Genomic DNA, 19,026 nt, shown 5'->3' with positions numbered 1-19,026 from the left:
GGCACCAATATCCTAGCTCCCATCTTTCCTCAACTACAAAAACAAGTTGTGGGGATTGTCAGGGGATGAAAGTCATCTTCTACTATACTTCAACCCCAAAGGGCTATGTAATTGTCCCTCCACAGAGGTGTACTTCTACGCAAAAAGAAGCATACACAGCACCATCAGAAACAATTATTCTAAACTGTAAATATGATTGTGGATACTGTAAACTATCATATTCTTAAAAACGAAATATATACCTCTCTAAAAAGGAATCAAAGGAATACATTGCTAAAGGGCAGATCTTGCCACCAACTGGGCGGGGGGGGGGGACACATCTGTCTTTTTCTTCATTACTGGTGATTTTCATCTGACAGTTTAGCAGTTGTTACGTGTAAATTACCCCATATGCACTCTCACCTTGCCAGGTTGCAACTGTGTTACCAACTGCAGTTTGCTCCCTTTCACAGCTGAAATTTACAGACACTGACACGATGAGACTGAGTGCACTTGTGTGATTCCAAAAGACAAATAATGTTTAAACATTAAATACTATACAATTTTCTGGGGCTGAGTAAAATAAAAAAATATTAATGCAATTACACATTTGGGAAATGGCCTTAAGCAAGAAGGAATGGCAAAAAGAGTTGGGTGGGGGAGACAAGATGGGTTCTCCATGAAGGAATTTGGGGTACCAGCTGGAGGGCTAAAGACAAAGGGAGAGTAATTCTCAGTGAGCCCCACTGTCTGTCAGACGCCACAGGCTATTCCATGAACAACCAACCCAGCATGGTTTACTTGGAGGGTGACTTAGGGTACGAACCCACCCAAACCTGTTAAAAGGAAAAATGGACACTGTCGATATTTCAAGATTTTTAAAGACATAAAGCCTTCTGAAATATATTCAAGCAAAACCACTCACTAGTACCTCACTTCAAAGAACTTGCTGTATTGATAAGTTAAGTACAACTCATCACAACAGAAGACATCTGTGGAGATAGCCAGAAGCAAACAAATGTCAACTTCTGAACAAACATGTGCGGGCTACAACAAGTGCTGTATAAGCAACTGGCAAGCTGCCAAGATCAGCAACTGACTCTCCAGACTTCTGTAAAATGCAGTTAGTTACGTAAGATTGAGAGAATGCTCTAAGCAGTATATGACTATCAATGAAGCCAAAAGAGTAACAGTGGACTCAGACAAAACAGCTGCTTCAGCACCTTGCTTGCACTAACTAATACAAAACATTGAACCAATAAACATCTTGCAACACACAGACTCTATTCTACCCAGATGCAAAAATAAAACAAAAAACTAGAGCCAAAGCCTAAAATGCTTGGCTTGGCATGTATGCTGAAGTCTTCTACATTTTTCTGGGTGACTTCAGCGTAAAGCATTTCACAAGCTTCGTTACTGTGGAACAGTTATTGCAGAATAGCTTCAGTTGTATAGACTCCATGTGTCTCTTCCAGTAAAAAGACGGATCTGGCACTTATATCTACCACTCTGCCACTGAGAGCCATCTAGCAATGAAGTTGTTGAAGCTGGAACTAGTCAAAACATATGATTCCATACCATTTCCATATTCTCTCAACACTTGGCTCATACTATTGCCATATTCCAGCATGACATGAATATTCAAGATGTGTTTGGCAGTCACCACATCTCACGTTGATGTGTGACTCTAGGACAAGACTTTTTTCAAGATGAAGAACAGAAGTTATTTCATATTTGTTCCTCATTTTCAAGAAAAGTTCTACCTTGAGAGGCTGGGGCAGTTTCAGATTTAAGAGTTTGAATCTTCAGTGCTCAGTAGAGTAGGGAGCTTGTATCCCATCTCTCTAGCAATTGTATATACTCACACCCATCTGGTAACCCCTCCTGGCCAAACTGACTTTATTAGCTCCCACAGTATGGAGTAAGCCAAAGAACATATTTTTTTAAATAGAAACTACTAACACTTTATACTACTAGGGTGAAACACAGACAAGAACCTTATTAACTAGACTCCTGACCAGAAACATTGGTTTCCCAAGAGACACCGCACAACCAAGAGAAACTGCAGGAAGTCTATGAAATAAAAATTTCACAATACCTACCAAACTGTTGGAAGTTGCTTATCAACTGTGAACTCATAAATAAACCATTTATTTTCCTTCCTAACTTAAAATCAGTTCAGAACAATCTCTCCTACACCAGCAGGTTTCAGCTGTTTTCGGAGTATAAGTCTTACAGCTCACTGCACCCCTAATTTGTGGTTGTAATGGCAATACGGTACTTGCTCAACGCTTCCTTAGGACAGGACTTCCAACTGCCAACTACTAAAATGTCAGTTGAGTCAGATATGATCAGAAGGTAGTAGCATCATCATCACAGATTTTTGCCACATGTGAACTTAACTGGAATATTGGGTAAACAAGAATACAAATATCTCATCAATCTTCGACGCATTTCACGGAACTTGATTTTAATAGTCTCAGACATTAAATGAATAGAATAGAAAAGCATATTTGCAAGCTGCACTGAAGACCTAAATGCTGAAATAGTGGTATATATAGGTCAGCATTGCTTTCCTATTTTTTTTATTTCCAATGACTCCCCCACCCCAAGTCATGCCTACCACTGTTTCAAGTGAATGTCCTTTCTTTCTCGCCCTGTTCTTTGGCACCCAATAATTATGACCTTGCTGGGAGAAAAGAATTCTCAGTAGGATATGGGCCATGGAAAGCCGAGAAGGAATCTCTGACACCAACAGGCTTGAAGTAAATGGAATTAGAATGTAGCAACAGCTTATTCCAACTTCCCCCCACACACTTTTTTTTTGGTGGTCTAGTCTACAAAGTAGCCCCTCCTGAACCTATCAACCCATCCATGTTGTCAAAGTGAGCAAGAATTCTTGCTCTGCTCATAACAATCACTGCTGCCCTCTACTCCAGCCCCTATTTCACCTTCTACCTCCCTTAATGACAAATCTAACTCCTTATTTGCCCGCCAAGAAGTAAGTCAGTTTATCTCAAAAGTATTTAAATTATTTTAAAAACTTAAATTAAAAGTCTTAATGTTCAAATACTTTAAAGGTCTAGACCTATTTCACATTGTTGTCCAACAATTGCCTGAAAGCAGCTGTTTATTTCTGTACAACTTGATTAGGAGAGAACCAAGCCAGATGTCAGTGCTGGAAAGCATGGGTCAGGAAGCAATATCACTCAATCTCTGTTTCCCCTCTTTTGGCAGCAGCACCTGGGAGATGGGTTTATGGCATATGCAAAGAGGTCACCAAAATTCAAAGCCTTTAGATGCAGCACACATCCTAGCAAGCCTGCTTCAACATTTCAATTGGTTTGACCTTTAAACTGTGCATGCATGTTGGTGACAGAAGCAGGAAGGAATGTTTTGTGTGTGTCAGCAACTGCTATATTTCTGTCCTAACACTAAGTTACTGTAGATATTTCTCAGAGGTATCCAAATGCAGGAAGGGAGGTCAAAGAGAACTCTTCAAGTTTTGTTCCTAAAGAACAAGAAACTCATGGTGGACAAATTTGGTCCTACGATGCTGACATCTACAGAAAGTATGAATCTAACTAGGATATAAGGGCAATGAAACTTAACACTGGTTTGGAATTACTATTGCAACCAAAAAAAGGATATAAGAAAACCAGAATCCTTGTGAATCTTATCTGAATAAAGAAATCTTTTAAAAGCTGAACAAACACACTGATCACAAAATAACAGATGCTGGATACAGAGCGTTGTTGCTTCATTACAATCCATGCACCAAGTAATAAGTCTGCATACCAGATATTTATACATTTTATTAGTTTCTATGCTGTTCTTATTTGGCCTCATTTACTCCACTTTAATCGGTTTTCCATCATCAAAATAAAATTTAGGTTGAAGACTGAACAGTTCTTTATGCATGCACTTCAGAACAGCATCTCAGAATATGGGCTTTAGGCCAACACTGACTATGTTCCAAGTTCCACTCTGAAATGGAAGAAAGACTGAGAAGTTGGAGCAGTGCCACTTATAGTTTTGGCTTCATTCAAATACCAATTCTGTTTATTCCTGGGTTTTACTGCAATGAATTGAGTAGAACAGTCTAGCTGAAGAAGTCAACAATCTCTTAAGGCCCAACAGTGTAACTGCCAGCAAGAATTCTTCATAACACTCCAGGAAACCAATTTTTACATCTAGTCTGAGGGCTTTTCCAAACAATCAGCCAAAGCTTCCCCCAACAGGATGTCTGGTCTTGCACAATACCTTTATAATTCTCTTTTCAACAGCAAAGGATTATCAACCCATCTGCATACAGTAGATGGGCACACAGTCTTCTGAGGTATGACAGTTAGTGCTGCCATTTCCCCCCACCCACCTTTTTTAAAAACAAGATTAGATATACACTTTAGAGGAAGAAGCAAGCAGCTTAACTTCAAACCGTGAACAATACATTTCCAAAATAGCAAGACATTGTTAAAGGAGCAGAGAGAGAATATCCTTAATTGGGTTTGCTACTTTATCATGTTACCATTGTACTCAATGACTGAACAGCCCACAAGAATTAACAGATTGGGTGAATTCACATATCATCCTATGAGTGAGCTCTCATGGGTCATTTGGTCACTGAACTCCCCACAGATGGCTGTGTTTGCTGCAATTTATTGTCTCCCATTCCTGCTCACTTCTCTCACCAACTCCAGCACATATTCCAAGCACCTCTGCAGTACTCCTTGTTGTCTTAGTCCCTACCTCAGTAGTGCCTTCTACAATTAGGCCACTGGGGTTCCATGGATTCTCTCCCCACCTCCAGCCACCACCCACATTGGATTGCCAATGGAATTACTTTTCAGTGCCCTTATGAATGCAAGAATCCAAAAGTGACCCTCCACTAGTTATCCAAGAATGCTGATACCCCTCATCAAATTTATCCTCCATTTCAGTGCCATCCTTTTCAAAGGCAGCTTTACTTTACATTGAAACGAGAGCAACCACTAGCAAAGCACCTTCCCTTTATGCTCACTACTCTGCTTCCTGCTTGTCCCTTCCCTCCACTGCTAGCTGTTCTACTTAGCCATTTACAATTTTTAGGGATACAGAGAGAAGGGTGTGGATGGAGACTGACAAAGGTAAAGAGCAAGTTCATGGCAAGTGGCAGCAGGGTTTGCCACTCAGGCCAGGCAACCCTTGAGCTGTTCCCAAGAACTTTGATAAAATCACACAGCTGGCTTCAGACAACCCAACAAATCACCAGAACTATCAAACCCTAAAAGAGGCAATGGGTTCTTATTGGGTGGTTTGTTCATGAAAAATCCCCCCCACCCCGATAAAACCATGCTAAGTTCACTCACTATGACAACCAATCACAACTTATAATCTATAGTTAGTTGTAGTGTTGTAAGAACCAGGTCACTGTTAACACAACTATACCATGGAGATGTAGGATTCCATTTATCAAAATGAAACTTAGCTCAAAGGTAAAACTTATAGGTTATATTTTGCATCATACAGAAATAGTAATAGAGAAAAATTCAGTATTTCACAGAGAATTCTTGTCACTATCATTTTAATAAAACTTGTGTTTTTAAGTAACACATTTAAATACCACTAATAATTTCACTGATTTAAGCAGCAATCTAATGAGTGGAACAATATTTACTTCTTGTTCTATAACACTGATAAAAATTCTCCACTTTGTATTAACTGATTAAGATATAAGCAAAATACATTAATTTCAATTGTAGTAGAATAGAAATATGTGATGACTTTTCTGATGTAGCTGATCTAACTTGAATATAATTGGGTAAGCATGAATTGTTAGAACAAGGTTTTGATAAGTTGACACCATATCCAGCAGTTTCCACTTAAGTTCAATTGCATAGTTTATTATACTAATACAGTGTTTCCAAGATCTGTCACTGAAAGTAAAACTTTATGAAATAAAATCATACATATACTAAGGTTTACTTTTTATAGGGTGAAAGGCTAAGTTTTACCTATTCCCCAGGGAGTTCACACCCTACATTTTTGGAAGAGTTATTGTGCACTTACTGAATGGAAAGAGGCAAGACATGAGAAGTAACATGAAAAGATTCTGTGAGCAATCCAATCTCTGCATGGGTGCTTTCATTTTTTGGGAGACACTAGTAATTCTTTCATGACATAGTAATGAATGTTAATGACTGATTATAGTTTATAGCAGTAATTAAGAAAGATTCTGAATATAAAACAAGAGTAAACATAATAGAGAGCAAGATTTTTTTAAAAAATCATACCTAAGAGAATTAAAAGCATTCAAAACATCTTTGAGCTATAAGATTTGAACTATTCAATTATATTGGACCATGTAACAAAGGGGTTTGCAACTTGTCTTTATTATATTTGTAAGGCAGTACAAACTACTTCTGGAACATGGCAGGGCAAGCCCAATCATAGCACATGAACAAATTTAATTTTTTTATTCTTTCAAGACAACTTACAAAATGTATACAGTCCATTACTATGAAAACAGAAAGAACAGCAATCAATTGTATGTAAAGAGCTCAGTAGAAGCAAAACATTTGCAAAAGTTTGGGAAAATGAAGAGTTTTTAATTGGAATCTAAAAGGAGCGTATTCTCAAGTCTGGATGCCCCTTCAAAAAAGGTCCTTTTTCCTTTCTAAATATGCATAGGATTGCTCCTTAACACATTTTCTGCTAAATATGTTGCTGATAATCTTTATTTTGCATGTCACACAAGACAAAATTGTATGCCTATTCTAAGCCACCTAGGAGGGTCTCAGCAGTTATAGGTGGCCTATAAATATGTGCATAAATAAATAAGTCACAGTCCCATTGTTTGCATTCTCCCATCCCTACCTCCACAAAAGAACAGTGATTCAGACTGAGTAATACTGTTCTCAGTAATACAACCAAGCACTGCATAAAGAATTTTATATAATTCTTACGCAAGCATCTAATCACAACAAAACTATGGTTTTTAGCACTGTGCAATGGAAGAAGTGAAGCATATATGGCAAGACTTACTTGGGATAAATTGGCTCATAAAGATACTTGTCTCTTGCTGATGGAAGATTAAAAAACAGGATGTATCCACTTGCAGTCTGAAAGGTATACAAAATCAAAGATACCTGTGTTTATCTACATGAGTTAGGTCAAGGCACTATATATTTAAAGCACACAGAATATAATAATCAAGAAAATCCAACACACTTATTTTGCACAGCCATGAATATGAATGCATTAGTTAAAAGCATGTGTATACATGCCTATCTGCATAACAGTACATTTATGTAAATGATAAAGCCGTAAGTTCTAAATGCCGATTTGTTCTCACTGATAACTTCTAAGTTATATGTAGCACATGTTCTAATGGTGATCAAGTTAAATTTGTTAAGTAGTATTATGTTGGTTTTTATTTTTTCCCCAGAAAAGGCACACACATTTTCTCTGCTTTATTTTGTACCACTAACAAGGAGAGCCAGAAGGAGATAAGCTGAAATTTAGAGAAAGGCATGGGCAGAAGTTCAGAAATGCAAGGAAGAATGGCAGAGCATATACCGTAACAGATTTTTCAGTAACCATTATTCTTTTCCAAAAACCTTTATTACTGTGATCATCTAACCTTATTTTCCCTCTTAATCATGAATTTGAGTATCCTAAATGAACCCTAACTACATTTACTTGGAAGTAAATCCAATGAAATTAATGAAATCAAATTTATTTAGAACTGATGCATGTTATCTGAAATGGTCTCCAAATGAACAGCAGCTCAAATGAGAAAGTGTTTTTTAACTAGATTTTTCCATTTAAGCAGTTGGATGCTGGCTAAGTATGCTTCTCAAAGCAGCAAGATTGAGAGAGAAAATTAAAGGTTTCAAATGTCCGTTCAGGAATGGTTTCCTGTTTTTCAATCAAGGATACAGAAGCACAAGGAAAACATGCACTTGTTAGCCCATTTCACTAGCAGTTCTGCCTAGTAACAGTTCTCCTTTTAGTTTTATGGCATTTCTTCACAAGTCTTCTTGAAATGCAAATTAAGTACTGTTAAATTTATTTTCTACTTAATTTCAATGATTATGAAACAAAAATACAAAATGAAAGCTAACCCTATTATCTTTCCTGTTTAACCACCTTTAAATAATTTATAATTACTGCTTCTCTTGTGCTGAAAGAGTAAGACGACACTGCACAAAATGGATAGTTCTAGCATTAGCATAGAAAAGAAGCTCTCCAATTTCCCCTTCTGCACAAGCTGATGTTACAAAGCTCGTATCTGTCTGCACTACCATCAAAGTTGCTCCCAAGTTTCAGTGTGGAATTTGAGTAAAAACAAGGTAACTTCTACAAATGGCTGAGCTTCCATATCCCATAAATGTTAGTGCAATTAAATTAAAGTTTCATCTAAATGTGTTCCAGCCAAGTGGATTGTCTGTATTAGCTTCACTGATTTTATGAAGTGGAACATCTGGCAATGGAGAAATCTTAGTGTGCAATTAATGGGAGAGTCATAATCTGAGCTTGCAATTCATGAAGTCACATATCAGAGATGGAGCACATTAACTGCAGACAGAAAATCCCAGGTTCAATCCCTGGAACCTACAGATAAGGTTAGGAAGAAACCCTGGAGATAAGCTGCCTGTCACTGGCAACAGTACTAGGTTAGAAAAACCCAACTTTCACAAAATAGGTAGTGCTGAAAGCCCTATCTTGAAATTTCAAGGTACAGGTTGTTGCGTGACTATAAAAGGCCTAATTCCACACATCCTGGCCTCATTTGAAGAGTCATGCAGATACAGAAGAACATATGTAGCTCAGTGTAGGCCTAGTCAGTGGCTAGTTCCTCCCTGCCTCCATACCGACAGCCCTTGAAAGTCTGTAGAGGTAGAAAGCATTAGTGGGGGTGCGCCTCAGCCAGCTCATCTTGGCTCATGGCATCAGAACCTTATATGTTTGGTGCCTTCATGCAATGGCCTTGGACCATGTCAGAGTCCAAATGGCATCTAGGTTTTTCAGGATCCTCTTTTTACCCCGGGCCTACAAGTCTCAGCCACCATATTGCCCTCACGTATAAGGATTGGCATGTGATGGGTTATGAAGCAACCTGGATTCACCCATGACATTTTTCAGAACACCCCAGAACAGATGTTTGTCAATAGCTGCTCATGGTTGGAGGCCTGAACCCCTACCTTGGATTCCTTCCTTCTGAATGTTGGATAACATAATTCCAACAACGTTAGAAACTCACTCAGTCTTTACGGACTATTCACAAACCAAATCTAAAACCAAAACTCAAATATACTGCATCTCTTTTTAGGAATATCACTCAAAATCTGCTTTCCAGCCTGCATGAGACCAGAGCTCTTGACCCAGAAGCTATTTGCACTGTGTCATAGTCATTCTGCAGTTTGCAAATCTATGTTCATACTTTCACTACTATCACCAACACTTGTCTAGGTTATTAAATGTATTCTCATGTTGCTGTCAAGTTATCCTCAAGTTATAGCAACCTTATTAATGAATGCACTCAAAAATATCCTGTCCACAACAGCCATGCTTAGTTCTTGTAAACTCAAGGCTGTGGCTTACTTTATGGATTCTGTTTCATATTTGTTCTTTCCCTTCTCTCTTCATCTTTTCCTAGCATTAGTGTCTTCTCAGTGAGTCTTGTCTTCCCATGACAAAGTACATCAGTCTTAAGTTTCATATTTTTGCATCCAAGGGAAGTTCTAGCTTAATTTGAACTAAGGACCCACTTGTTTATCTTTCTGCCAGTGAAGGATATTTGCAAATCTCTCCTCAAGCACCATGTTTCAAATCCATCAAATTTGTTCCAGTCAGCTTTCTTCACAGTCCAGCTTTCACACCTTTACATAGTGATCAGTAATACAATAGTATGGATGATCTTGGGCTTTGTCTCCAGTGAAACATACTTACACTTGATGATCTTTTCTAGTTCCTTCATTGCTACCTGGGCAAATCTCAATCTTCTTCCAATTTCTTGGCTGCACTCTATTAATTGATGACTGAGCTATAGGACATGGATTCGTCATACTTATGATGATAAAGATGTGAAATTGTGAGCAGCAGCTGGAGGTGTCATTCACAGCCTGTCACATAACACTTGAAGCCTTACTACATAGTTTTTGCCCTCATCATGACTATGACATCCAAAAGCAAAAGTAACCTTTGAACCTAATTTCTATCACAATCCCAGTTGGACTTCATGCCATGCTATGAAACATGTCTGCTTACCAGATCAACACTTTGGCTGAACTGGATTTGATAAAGGTTATGAAAGAATATTGTGCAATAACTGTGCCTGCCTCTTTATCGTCATCACAAGTAACAATGGAAAAAGATACACTTCCATCCTGTTTCAAGTTCTTGGGAGAACAAGGTTTGTTACCACAGATATGTTCCAATGTCAAGTCTTCTCTAAGCTACCTCCATGCAATATTTTGCAGTTCTGTAAAGTCTCCAGATAACAATTTCACTTATTTTAAACAACAACTCTCTAAACTGAAATGATGGCCAAGACTGCTTTTCAAGAAGATACCATCATGCTTTTGAGATCTCAAGGTAACAGTGGTATGCTGCATGTAGAACTGCTTGAGATTGTCCAAAAACTTTCATTTCTGATAGAGGTGGGTCAGTAACAAGCTATTACCACTACACTGTTGTTTCAGCATCTAACATAGCTCCTCACTGTCTTCCAGAACAACCGAAGGAACTTGTTTTAACTTCTTTCAGAGGAATGGCCTGAGCCAGTGTGGTGTAGTAGTTAAGCATGCTGGGCTGGGTCTTGGGAAATCTGGGTTCTAGTCCCCAGTCAGCCATGGAGCCAACTGGGTGACTTTGGGCCAGCCACAAACTCTCAGCCCAACCTACCTCAAAGGATTGTTGTTGTGAGGATAAGATGGAGAGGAGAAGAATTATGTAAGCCACCTTTAGTTTCTTAGATGGAAAAGGTCAGGATAGATAATAAAAATAGTTCAAAGTGTACCTTGCCATTTTCTCATACTTTGCACATACAAGCACAACCCTTTATTCCATTAAACAATTCAAGTTCATCATTGTTCCTGGCTATGTATTAATAGAACCCTGAAAACTAAAAGAGGTTGCAAATGGGGCAAGGATTAGGAGACTAGGAGAGCTCTGCCTTGAGATGTAAACTGAAGGACCAGGGAAAAGAGGGAAGTGCAACCCATAATAAGCAGAATTGTCTGTTGGACATACTGTGTAAACAACCCACACTGTGTAGCTTATTCACAGGGTAGAATGCCATGCTGTGAAAAGTCGTCCACTGTCTTATTTAGCTAGCACTGTGTTAAAGACTATTTCAAATGGTTCACCTAAATTTCTGTAGGATATCCATTACCGATGCTGCCAGAGTTATAAAACTGCCTAAGTTGCACTGTGGAATATAAGCAGCAAAAAGAAGAAACCTAAGATTCAACTTTGATTCTAAATAATGCTAGCCTGTGAAACTTTGAAAGACTGCAATCTCTTGATTTTAAAATATTTCCTAGCTTTCCAAAGGTTTAACCATAAGGCATCACATGAATATATAAAGCAAGTTATATTTTATTGGTAATTATTACTTATAGCTTGTGTCTGAAAATGTCTAAAGCATATTTTATTGACTAGTGCTACGCTGAGGGATTTTTTAAAAATGCACTATACTTAATAAATAAATGTAAAATGAACAATAGCATGCTTGTGTTCTTTGGATATTTAAACAATCTATGTTCAAGGAAGCTTTCCAATTATGAGGCCTCTCATAAGGCTAATGTTGCTCTAAATGTACTTGCTGAATCTATATCCCCTAATACTTGCAAACTGAAATAATCACTGGACTTGCAGAGTAATGCACCACATCTGGATTTATGCAAATGGCTGCCATTAATCCAGATGTGGTACATGATCAAGCCCATGGACAAATAACGTGTTTCAGTCAACGGAAACCAAGATAAATATCAATTTCCAAAAAAGGTTCTTTACAGCGCTCAAGTTCTTTGTAGAAACTTGAGAATTTTGGCCATTAAATTTAAAATGCTTTTAAGCCACATATTTAGGAGAAAATTGAATACAATGTTAACATGCTTCCAAAAGTCCTGAATATAAGGCAAGCATTCTACATTATGCATTGTTAAGATCAATTTCAGTGCAGTGAAGGGTAGATGTATAATCTTAAGAAGTTTTAATATTATACATTTCTTGCTTAGTTCAGGTGGCTGAAAAATCATCTGGAGAAGCCTACTGCCTAACAAACTAGCTGGAAAAGCCTATTAACAATACTGCTTCTGAGTTAATTAAAATGAGGACTAGCATGCCAAAATTTAAAATATAGACACAACAAACCTGTATTTTTATTACTGTATTTACAATGCTATTTAGGGTACATTCAAATATTTCACATATATTTTACTAAGCCTTATAATGACCTCTATAAGGTAGGTTCAGTTTATTATTATCAGAATTAGTGCCATAAAATATCTTCACAATGCCTCACCGAAACTGCTATCATAGTGCTGTCAGGTCTCCATTCCGCTTGATCATAGCATCCAAACTGCAATGCTGCTTTCGGAGATTCTTTGTAGCTTACAATTAACACACTGGGCTGCCGAGGGGGGGTTAGAAAAGAAGACAATTAAACAGTTACATACCCGTTTTTCAATATTTAACTTTAAAAAATGCTACTGGATATTACTTTCATAGATAACACTCTCATGTATGCATAATTAATTATATTACACTTTCAACGTATTAAAACATATAATACTTTCAAAAAGTACTATAACATGACAAACGTTCTATTAACTTTTATCTTGTAAAACTGGATCTTATATTTTCTTTTATTCATATCCAATATTTCACATAATTCCAAAGTTCTTTCTCCAAACTGAAAAAGATGGAGGTGGCTCCATATGAGAACAGGATATGTTCCACATCCTTTATTTTCTTTTCAGTCTGTTCATTTTACTTATATTATTGTAGAAACCTCTTCTGCTTCTGTGCAAAGATGAATTAAAATAACAGCATAGGAATGCCATGAAAAGTTTTTCTTTCTATACATATATGAGCCAATTCACTTTTACAAAGATGGCTAATCTATACAGTGAAGTGATATTTGCACATTCATTGCTTTCAAGACTTCAATTAAAAACAGGTGGAATGTAAGTTGACATCATCTATATACATTTCAAACTGTGTGGACCCCATACAAAGGATATTCACTCTTCCCCTCACAAGGAAAGCCAGACTGTGGAGAAACTAAGCTTCCATACTCAGCAAGCTATGCAAACCACCTTGCCCCAATATACTGTGGCAGTGAAAGTCAAACACGCGCCAACACCACGCTCTACTGTGCTACTTCACCACAATACAGGGTATCAGACTATCAACTTTTGATTGGTATGCCTGAATTGTTTGCATGAGCATTTTGTAACCGGAGGGTCTCTTCAGGGGCTGCTCCAGCTGGACTCCCTGGGCTCCCACCACTATAGGACCATCTACCATCAACTACACTCTGGGAAGGATTGCAGGAGACAGGGAACTACATACACCAAGACCTGCTCCCATTCCAGCTGGACCCTTCCACAGCCAGGGCAACCTTCTACCAAAGCAGTAGATTCTCTGAGAAGCATCCTGATTGTTTTTAAACTGTTAATATTGAATACTGAGATGCTATTGTTTTAATGCTACTTCTGCTCCTTCTGCTCCTCTTCTGAATTGCAGGATATAAATAACTGCAATCAATAATAAACTGTATTTTAAAATAGTATCAATAATATAGGCATTACAAAACATTTAATATTTACGAGGCATTTACTCACAAGAGATTTAAGTTCTATTGAATTCACTGGGACTTACTTCTGAGTAGTCATGCATAGGATTACACTTAGTGTCAATTACCTGTTGATCTTATTCTGCATTACCAGAAACATTGAATTCTAGAATGCAACAATCAGAATACTAAAGGAAAGCAGGGCGGCAGTGATGTCCTGATCGAGGGTACAGCTAAAATAAGTATTCCAGATGAGCCTTTACAATACAGGGGCAAGCACCTTGCCAGTCAAAAAATATGGAGGACTCCAACTTCCATTATCCCTAGCCATGGTAAAGGGATAAGAATAGTCCAAATATTCCTCACCAATACTTAACATTGAAGAATCATGAGAGTTGTAGGCCAAAGCTTCTAGAGGGCCACATGTTGCTTCATGTTCCCATATACATCCTGAACTGCTTTGAGAACAAATCAAGGAAGCATCTCCATAAAGCCTATGTTGTCACTGCTACATTCTGCTCACAAATGAATGGCTTGGGCAATTTTGATTCACCAATTTGCTGTACTATCACAAAGTCTGCACTCAAAGTTATAAATTAAAATATCTGTTCTCATGCATCAGTAGATTTAATTCAAGTCATTCAAAAATGCACTGACAAAGTATACAAGAAAATGAACAGTGCTCAGAGTATTTGGCTTTATAATTCATTCATTCATTTTTCTGACCCTCAAGGAATATACATTTGTACATCAACCTTCCTAGCTTATATTCCTTAGTTAGATGTGCAAGTTATCTAAACGTATCAGCAAAGGTAAACCTAAAATCGTATTTCACATCAGATCTCAAACCCTACTAATTTATTCCAATCCATGAAGCAAATTTGTCAAAATTGTCTGCCCTGAGGCTTTTTGCAAAGGGGGTGGCATAAAAATGCTCTAAACAAACAAACAAACAAACAAACAAACTTCTAGGGCTGAAAGAAACACACATTTACCTGTTTCTGTATACTGCACCTTTAAAAGATGATTTCCAAGAAAACTTGTTCCTCTGTGCCATTTACCTAAGGACTTATCTTTGATCCAATATTTTCTACATATGAAAGCCAATATAATCAATGCTATTCTAGCTGAAGCGCTTTAACATTTATTGCACTAATGCGTTATGTTTCAAAATTCACACATACTTAGGTAACAAAAAGCCAACCTTGTCAAGTCTTGCATTTTCAGTGCTTACTACAAGAATTACCAGAAGTATTTCTAACTTGTGAAACACATTCCTTAATTGCAGTCAGCACATAACATTTAAAAAAGACACTGAAGTCTGCACTTCATGAAAAATGAAGTTTTAGAAGCTTTACGGTTACTTCTACAAGACCCCATATATGCACAACAGATTGCATGAATCGGTTAATAAAGTTTCAACACCTTATATAGCTATAACTGTCCCACTCTTGCCTGTTCATCTGCCCTGACCCCAGCACAGTAGCAGTTGCCAGCATTGCTCACTGATGTTTCTGTGCTGCAGAATAGACTTATATATATGGCTGAATAATATGAGGGTCTTTGTAGAGCATCCTGATGGCTATCACTGACCACAAACCCCATGTCAGCTCATCTAGATGAGTTGTGGGACTTCCAGGGATGATAAAGGCAAGAAAAATAGAAGGCTTTGCCACACTTGCCAGTCTACCTGGCACACATCAACCTATTATTTGCTGCAACTGAAGTGAACTCTGGAGAGCAGACTGTAAGCTTTTTTCCCCTCACAGCTGTTTCCCACTCCATGAATTGTATATTGAATTAAAGCATGCATTATGAATGACAGGAAAGTATCTGAGCAACTAAATACGAAGTGACAGCAGCACCCTGATATGCCTATCAACAATTCCTGTTTGCCTATAAGATCATGTGTTCTCTTAAGCTAATCACATTCTTCAATATGTCAGCAAAAACAATTCCTGTTTACAGAGTTTATGAAGTTATATCCAACCCATAAACTTATTAAAACTTACACATCCTGCAACCTGGAAGCCAAATTAAGTATACTCGCAGAGCTTCTACCACCTTGTCTGTTTCAGCAATGGACCCGCAACATAATCAACTGATGTGGGTACCAACAACACATGAAAATTGTTTCGACAATACACATTCACTACTTGAGGAAAAACTACTCCACATATCATAGAAGTGGCTTAAAATTTTGCATTACAACATACACCTGAAGATTTTCTTGCATGGGTCATACCCACTTAATGTTATTCCACTGGAGTGCTCCTCAATCCAGCAGAAGCTCCAGTCAGTGGAACAGGAAGCAATGCCATTTTTTTATGAGTTCCATTCCCCTGAATGCCCCCCACATTTCAAGCAGTTTTTAGGCGGTCACAGCAAATGGGCAATGAGAAAAAATTGCTTCCATCCATGTTCCATTGGATCAAAGAGTATTCTGTCAGTAGAGTGACACCACTTACAACTCAGTGTGTGCTCCATATAGCTCCTACTGCCTCTGAACCATGACTATACAGCCCACTGCCATCAGCTTTAAATAGCAGTGGCTTACCAACACATATAAAGGTTTTTCCCTTGTCTGTTTCTTTAACATTCTGAACCATAAATCATCAATTTTCAACATCTATGTTCTGCCACTGTGGCACTTACTTGCACATCATACTCTGTTGTGCATGACCACACTGAAGATACTTTAATTCTGCAATGAGTTTGAGACATCAGAATGGTAATATCCTAAGGTTAATATCCTAGCTGCACATATGCAACAGTCTATCAATGTGACAACTAAAGGGATAAGGCTAGTAGCACCCTGATAATGCAAAGCCCAAAACTATATACAAAAAAACCCTTAACATATGCACACACAACACCCTGTAGTAAGCACAAGCCTTCTGGGTATTCCTCTTCTCAAGGCAATTCAGTGTACAATGCTTTTCTTATTTATATAGGGTAACACCCCTGTGAGGTAGGCCAATGACTCCCAAATTTGCTGTTAGAAAATGGAGGCTGAAAGAGAAAAAAGCTTGCCAGCCACGCGCTGAAATCATGGCAGAGCAGGAATTTGCTCCTCAAAACTTCGAGGTCTGAGTCGAATTCACTAAGCAAGTGAACCTCAATCTCGTTGAGCCCAGTTAGAAATCACAGCAGGATCCAAGCGGACTTTAAAAAGCGGGCGGATGGCGTTTGGAGAAGATCGGACGGAGCAGAAAAGCAGGTGATGACAACTCAGCGAAGAACTACTACTCACCCTGTTGTACCAGATGCTGAGCTGAGACGGGGACAACACGGCGAACAAAGTCCTTTGCGGGTCCGCATGAATAAAGAGCGGAGGCTCCTGAGCCTCCACGGGGCACAGCAGCCTCTTCGGCCACCCGCTGAGGAAATACATGTCTGCGGAGCAGCCCGGAGGCAGAAACGGCGTCCGGAACCCAGAAGGGATCCCAGCATCAGCCCCGAGCGGCGGGGGCGCTCTGGAAACGAACGGAGGAGCCGGGCATAATAACAGCCGGAACCTTCCCGGCGGGCCGTTTTTGCCCCCTCACAGGTTGAAGGGAGATCGGGGGGAAGGGGGCAGCTCTATCTTTCTAGCGAACTGACGGGACGGGGGTGGGAAGAAGGACGGTTACAGCTCGAGAAGGCGTCCTCGCGACGTCTCTTCAGGCTTCCGGGCGTCTCGCGCTCTTCCCGCTACGGCTTCACCCGCTACCGCCGCCATCTCTTCTCCTGTGCTAGGTCGGCGTCTGGTGGTTAGAACACCAAGCGGGAGGGAGAGCGGGGGGGAAAAAGACGCGCGCGGGCGCACAAGAAGATGAAGCAAACAGCGGCGGCGGGCTCAGTATGGCAACTCGGCACTGTTGAAAAATGGGGCGGGGAAGGTGAGAGGAGGAGGAGAATAGGGCGCTCCGATTGGTCCGGAGGAGTCCTGAGAAAATCCGGAAATTACGTTGTAGAGGAACCATAGAGAGGAAGATATAGGTGAAGCCCAGCGAGGAAACAATCGCGTCATCTGAGTTCCGGTTTGGCTGAGCAATTACATATTTCCTATGGTTCAGGGAGGAAAAAGTGGGACGTGTCTCTTTCTGTGTGCCAGTGAGATGGGGAAAATGGAGCGTGTGGCCGATTAATCGCTGGTGGGTGACGACGTAGTAATTAGGGGGGCGAGGAAGAAAGGGTAGTCGTATGGATCATTGCTTGCCAACCCCCAATCTCTATCGCTGCACTGATACATGACTAATGTGATAATTTGGGATGAAGAGACGCACAGGGACACTCTTAGTGGAATGCTTTGTTGTTGTCAAACGTCTGAATCTGCAGTGTTTCTCTGAATCTTGGTAATTTGTTAAGTTCTCTTTAGTATTGAAGTAGAGAACGGAGATTCCCTAAGCAAAGAAAGATGCACACGATTCTTTGAGCGATCCTCATAATAGACCAGTCGCACTCAATGTTGTCATTTTCTAGCTGTGGAAAAACAAATTCCTTATTAGTTGAAAATGTGAATCGAAATGAAAACGCTAATACACACTTTTCCCTCTCTCCCTCTTTTTTTAATTGCATTTGAAAAAGGAACAGTGGACAGTAACAAATTTAAGAATGCCACATATGGATGATTTTTACAGTCTTTATTATCACTTAAGATCTCTATATGGTACATTCAAAATTATCCAATTAGAGTTTCATTTGTCTTAGAAGGTTATCATGAATTCTCAGCAACTAATGCATATTTGGTGCATACTTCAGCTACAATGTTTAAGATTCTTTCTCCTAATGTGCCAGTTTTCTGTTTTCAGGCACATTTTGTTTCTTTCAGTGTTTGGCAGAAGAAACTTTCCTGCAATCTGAAATAGTACTTATGATTTCAAGTATTAACTGCCTTCTCAAATAATAATTTCATCCCTCTAAATCCTGATTGGCAATGTACAGTGGTGCCTCAGCTCACAACCAAATCGGGTCACGAACAAAAATTTCATGAAAATTTTGACTTGGGTCACGAGCTCCGCATTGGGTGGTAACCAAGATCGAGGCCCTCTCTCCCCCCGCCCCAAGTGGGGAGATGGCCACGATCACAGTTGCGTTTGTGCTGGGAAGATGTGCATGATCACAGGCGTGCTCCTGCAGGAAAGACAGGCGCAATCTTGGCCATCTCCCCCCCTACCCCAAGTGGGGAGATGGCCACAATCGCAGTTGCATTTGTGCAGGGAAGACATAAAGGCGCTGACAACAGAAGAACTTGCTGAACACCAGAGTGAGCAACAGAA

General features: G+C 39.3%; 1 protein-coding gene across 2 annotated transcripts in view; it reads right to left on the bottom strand.

Moving 5' to 3' along the window:
- Positions 1 to 17,616, bottom strand: part of RIC1 (RIC1 homolog, RAB6A GEF complex partner 1) — a 52,807-nt gene extending 35,191 nt beyond the window's left edge. For both annotated transcript variants that reach the window (XM_044445855.1, XM_044445856.1), the window contains exons 1-3: positions 17,019 to 17,616; positions 12,491 to 12,598; positions 7,003 to 7,079 (exon numbers count right to left, since the gene is read on the bottom strand). In XM_044445855.1, coding sequence (XP_044301790.1) covers positions 7,003 to 7,079; positions 12,491 to 12,598; positions 17,019 to 17,159 — 326 coding nt within the window. In that variant the 5' untranslated portion in view covers positions 17,160 to 17,616. The remainder of the gene's footprint in view (positions 1 to 7,002; positions 7,080 to 12,490; positions 12,599 to 17,018) is intronic.
- Between the last annotated feature and the right edge of the window lie 1,410 nt (positions 17,617 to 19,026).

The sequence above is a fragment of the Varanus komodoensis genome, unplaced genomic scaffold (genome assembly GCF_004798865.1).
Source record: "Varanus komodoensis strain SLA01 unplaced genomic scaffold, ASM479886v1 scaffold5, whole genome shotgun sequence".
Taxonomy (NCBI): Eukaryota; Metazoa; Chordata; class Lepidosauria; order Squamata; family Varanidae; genus Varanus; species Varanus komodoensis.
This window is presented reverse-complemented; position numbering and strand designations above follow the sequence as displayed.